Source organism: Plasmopara halstedii (genome assembly GCF_900000015.1).
Source record: "Plasmopara halstedii genome assembly, contig: Scaffold_208, whole genome shotgun sequence".
NCBI lineage: Eukaryota > Oomycota > Peronosporomycetes > Peronosporales > Peronosporaceae > Plasmopara > Plasmopara halstedii.
Window position 1 is genome coordinate 103,865 of NW_020187129.1, and position 5,187 is coordinate 109,051.

The following is a 5,187-nucleotide window of genomic DNA, read 5'->3' on the forward strand; positions in this document are numbered from 1 at the left end:
TTCAATTGGACAAAACTGATGTATTTTCTGCGGGAACGGGTAAAAATCACGATGAATTCATGATATGATTGGACAAAAACAATCATGGATTCATGAGCGCGTAAGACCGGTAATGTACCGACAAAAAAGGCGACCTACATTGCAGACAACCATGAGTAGCTCGACGCACCCATTCGCGTGGTACGTCGGACGTCCTTATCACCAGTAGTCGTAGTACCTACATAATAATCACCTTTGTCGACTTCTGCAGCGATTTAAGTCTAAGCTTTCGCGATAAGATGGACGCGCAGAACGTGTTGCAGACTCTTGAAGTGGATGAGGAGCTGCAACCAAAGGATATTTACCGTACAATGATCGTCACGGGGACTGAGCTTCATGTGTATGTTTATTTGCTTAGCTATGATTCGATAAAAGTTAAAAATTTGTGACGATTGTGCTTCCTACATTACGTTGTAGCCACTTCGAGGCCACCGAAATTCGTCTTTTACGCGCCGCTGTCTCTTCCTTTTACGACATGAGCCTGTTGACTGCCAGAACGCTGTTGGAGTTTAAGGAGTTTGAGGAGTATAACGAGTGAGTGAGTGAGGCGAAATGGCCAGAATACTGTTGCACAATGGTGGTTTTTGCGTGTTCACATGTGGGGTTGAGCAAAGACGCGTTTTTTAACAATATTGCATGCACTCAAATTCTGAGTACGTTTCGTTGCTGAGTATTTGAAACATGGCCATTATTTCGAACTTCGTGGCGTTTATGTAACAAGTGTTTCCACATTTTAAAGTCAAGAAATCGTTTTCCAGTAGCTATGCCCGTGCAATACAGTGTTACAATAGATGATGTACAATAGAGAAAGCGATGAGCGTTACAATAGATGATGTATGATGTACATCATCTATTGTACATCATCTATTGTAACACTCATCGCTGTCTCTGAGGGTGTCTAGGTGGTATGCTCGTTGCCTTTTTATGCACAGGTTGAGCGAAGGGCACGTTTGATTTAAACACGTGTATTTAACACGTTCCTTTCCAACTTATTAAGGAAACAGTTGGACCCCTTTATAAGGAAGACGTCATGTCAGGATTACTATTAAAACGGGTATTAACTTACACGGGTCTTGTTGTGTAGTACGGTAACAATGCAAAGTGGTCAGGCAAGGTCTGTGAACTGGACTGCGGCTTAGGCCCGAATTTATAAGCCGTATTGACGTGAAGCGCAGCTGCTTCACGCGCTGCTGTTACCTGTAACATCAACAAGAGCGAATTTGTAATATTTGTCATCATCAAGATGGAGCTCTGAGCTCATAAATTCTGGACAATGTGATACGCTTGGCCTTCCGATCAAGACAGTCGAATAAAAACGATACAATATAAGTTTTCGTGGCAAGAAGCTCGTCAATGAGACTGAAGAGCGAAACGCTTCCAGCTAAAGCACGGTATAAACTTAAGGGTATGACCGTTTCCTAGTTTTCGTCACAACGGCCCATTTGGTACAATATTTGCATGATATCCCTATCACACATAATCTTCTTATAATGATATCTTCTTGATCTGCTGCTTTTGATGAATTTTTCCAGACGGATCCCAAGTGACCATTAGAACAAACGAGTTTAACAATTACGAACTTGGGATCATATCAATGTGCTCGTTTGCAAGTTCGTAGCAATCACAGCAACTTTGCTTAATTCCAAATTGGCCATCAAAGGCTTACGGTGTCTATGTGTTTCGTGTCATTTTTAAGTAAGAGATTGCTTGCTCGCTAGCATTGATGAAATCATAACATTAAATGACAGTTTTTAATTGAAAGTACCTTGATTAATAAATTGCAGATTATATGAACGACTATTAAAAAGGATGGATTATTCCGCGATGAGTTCAATCTAGACAAAGCAGGAAAAAAATCGTAGCGAGGTCACTAGAAAGGGCGGATTCAAAACCCGGTTTTTTTAAAGGCTCTCGGTTTCGCTCTGGGTGGAACTTACGATCCTATGCGTTAATGAGCGCGGATTTGTCGAATTAAAGCTTCCGATTGCCCGACTTTGCCAGGAAGTGCAATGTTATAGAACGATGCAAGATACACTAGCGAAGCATTAAACCTTGCAACAATTCTTACCTTCACTGTCTATCAAGTTTTACCTCACCGCTGAATATACAGGTCTTTAACGGCCAATATCATGGCCCATCTTGATGTGGTCAGCGTCACTGTTATCGGTAAGGATACAGTCAAGCTGTTGCCGAAAGAAGATGCTTCATTTCTATTCCACTTATTCACGAATAACGCTTCCATTCGTATGTGTTGCGACTTCCCTTGCGATTTTGATGGCGCCCACTTGATTGAGAGTTTAAGCTCTCAAAGCTGCCGTTTCTCGTCCAACACCGTGCATGATTACGGAAAAGAAGTTGCGGGGGGATTCACAATGATAGTAACCAAGAAACAAGAGGCACGCGCGGCAATTGTCGTCATTTTGAGCGATTTCCAGCTTGTCACTACGACGATTGCAATGTCAACATGGACGACTCTCGACAGCTTTCGTTGGACGCAAACATGGCAAATGAGCTATAGCCTAGAGAGAATTTGCGCGATTTAAGCTAACTGCATACTCTGTTAGCGAGCATGTTATGATAGTGAAAAATGCCGCATGTGTTCCGAACAAGGAAAACGTATGAGCTGTAATATTGCGAAGTCTACCTGTGAGCTACGATAGCATTGTTCAGGGCGTTTCTCATGTTCATTGAAAGTTACAGTACTGCTAACCTCGTCGGAGATGGGATTGTTAAACATGCATGTCAGCAAGAGTCATTGCTTCTAAATGAAGCGACCTGGATAAATTGTGCGCTGGCACATAATGGATAAACAGCACGGGCGAAGGATCAAGCCTTTTCTATCAGCTTTCTACGGCTGCAGTTAGTCGGGCTGCTATGCGCGAGATACCGTGCGGGTGGGCGCAATTCGGATACGTACCATGACCAGTCAAACGTTGCATTTTGCGACGCGGAAGAATTAAACTTCATGCACAGGTAATGGCTGCAAAGATATACGGACTACACGGATACAACAATGCCACGTGACATCTCAAGTGCCAAGAGTGGTTCGAAGATAAAGCTTCTCGGTTACGGTGCAGTGCAGCAGCATGCCCGGAGGGTAGACTTGCGGATGAGAATGCACATCAGAACACCCTATTATTCGAAGACCTGATCATAAAAACTGTAGGCGAGGAATGTCGTGCAATTGCCCGCAAACGAACGTGCAATTAAGCGTCGTGACGCTATCGGCCATAATAAGGTTTGCTGGTAAATCTCAAACATACGTTGGAATTATATACTGGTGCAGATCTCTGGCATCGACACTTGGGTAAGGCACACTGAGGATTGAGGATTGATAGAGTTAGTCAATGGGCGGCACAGAGGTAGCACCAGCAATAATATGCAAGGTGTGCAAATACGTCAAGCAAGCGTTGAAGCTTTCTTAGAGCGTATGACCGAGCATCTATGTCAGGGTATCATGTATGCGACGGATTAAGCTTAATGAAGAACTGCTACTTGAGTGGCTACCCAGCTCGCAAGAAAAGCGATTTCTTATACGAAATTGTTTAGCGTTCCGTCGAAGTAACAGCGGAGGAGATTATTAAAATGCGGCAGCTGATGCTTTCAGCAGAAGCAGTCGTTTTAAGCAAGAGTTTATGGTACGATATGAATTGGAGCAGAAAGGGATGGCTGAGCCAATTAATCGGATGCTTGTGGAGATGACTCGGTGAAAATATGGTGTCAACAAGGCTTTCTGGTGCTGGCCGATGCTGAAAGGGGCTGACATCCAATGATCTGCCAAACTCTGCATATAATCGCACGATCACATTTGGAATGACCTATTGTAGGGAGCCAAACATGTTTTTTATATCTCAGCACAGAATGTCTCGAGCACGTTCAAGACGATCGTTCACATCGAGCACATGTGGATAGATAACATTAAGAGCTACGCTTACGTTGCAATGGCAAATCTCCAAAAGAGCGGAATGAAGGGCTACACGCCGAGCAGAGCAGGACATATCCTCTGAAGTGATGGATTGATTAACATTTCAACAAGTGTGTGACGTTTGCCGAGCGCTCACTGCCAGTCAAGAAAGAGAGGCGCTAGCAAGGTATCGAAACTATCGACTAATGTACGTTTATTCAGTAGACAGATTTCAACAACACCGACAGATCCACGCCAACCTCTTACGTTTAGGCACGACGGACAGAGTGGAATAGTTTCAGCGCGTGGGTCACGTAGTCCATAAGAAAAGGGGGCAATGAATGGTTAATGCGGGTTGCACGCAAGAAGCGAAGCGTTGTGTGCTTTGAGCAGAACTCCTTATTTGAGTTATTTCAGGCTGGACGACGTCGAAGGTTATCAGGATCGTTATATATATTCTACCTGAAAATATTTCGAAGAGGTGATGATGATCAAGTGCCATTGTGAATGGTTGTTTTTGTTGAAGAGTGAGCGAAACTTCCTACTGATTATAAGTGGACGCTCGCTGACTTGCCTATTAATTTAACATAGGAGCCAGCTGTTAGTGTTTTATCAAACAAGCTTGACCCAGCGGTATTATCATCCGTTAAAGGCTTGCCTGGTGGAAACGAATACACTCAGCGCTTTGTTGTCAAACTTTGACCCTTTAATGTGTGAGAAGTATGTTAACATATTTTCAAAATACGCTGCAATGGCTTGAGATCGTCAAGATGGATTCGGTATTTTCCCAGAAGTCCGAGACAGTATCTATACATGATTCAAACCAACAGATTTGAATGTGAAGAATATTAATATTTCCAAAATCGAGCTTCATGTCTTTTTCGGCTGACTCACGTGCTTACTTTCGTTTCTCGAAAGAGATATGCAGCATGTCAGTATATACTGGACAACCTAATGTTTTCGGCAAGACAACGCTCAAAAAGAAAGATATACAGCAATGATAAATTTATCATTTTATCATTTAGAATAACAGCTGCATTACAGTAGCCTCCCGCTTAAGTACGCACCCATTTAAGTACGCATCCCAGAGATGTACGCAATTTATTTCGGAAAAGACAGTTTCAAATTTAGTCCTTGAACATGTCGTGCAATTTCATTTGCCGGGCATTTTGCATTTTTTTGCGTGTGACTTTGATAGTGACCTGTCTGAGTTTCTGTTGAAAGGACTCAAACGAGGTCCTAAG

General features: G+C 43.0%; 3 protein-coding genes across 3 annotated transcripts; all 3 read left to right on the forward strand.

The window, feature by feature from the left end:
• Positions 1–151: 151 nt before the first annotated feature.
• Positions 152–1,657, forward strand: PHALS_03011 (EKC/KEOPS complex, subunit Pcc1; the record flags this gene model as incomplete). Its single annotated transcript, XM_024721067.1, has 7 exons — positions 152–180; positions 251–379; positions 457–573; positions 649–692; positions 761–818; positions 1,462–1,484; positions 1,572–1,657. The coding sequence occupies 7 exons, from the start codon at positions 152–154 to the stop codon at positions 1,655–1,657; spliced, it is 486 nt and encodes a 161-aa protein (XP_024572830.1).
• A 370-nt stretch (positions 1,658–2,027) lies between these two features.
• On the forward strand, positions 2,028–3,052 carry PHALS_14904 (uncharacterized protein). Its single transcript, XM_024721078.2, has one exon. It carries the CDS (start codon positions 2,169–2,171, stop codon positions 2,580–2,582), a length of 414 nt encoding a protein of 137 aa, XP_024572831.1. The 5' UTR covers positions 2,028–2,168; the 3' UTR covers positions 2,583–3,052.
• Positions 3,053–4,645, forward strand: PHALS_03012 (uncharacterized protein; the record flags this gene model as incomplete). Its single annotated transcript, XM_024721089.1, has 3 exons — positions 3,053–3,136; positions 3,206–3,277; positions 4,535–4,645. The coding sequence occupies 3 exons, from the start codon at positions 3,053–3,055 to the stop codon at positions 4,643–4,645; spliced, it is 267 nt and encodes an 88-aa protein (XP_024572832.1).
• Positions 4,646–5,187: the final 542 nt, after the last annotated feature.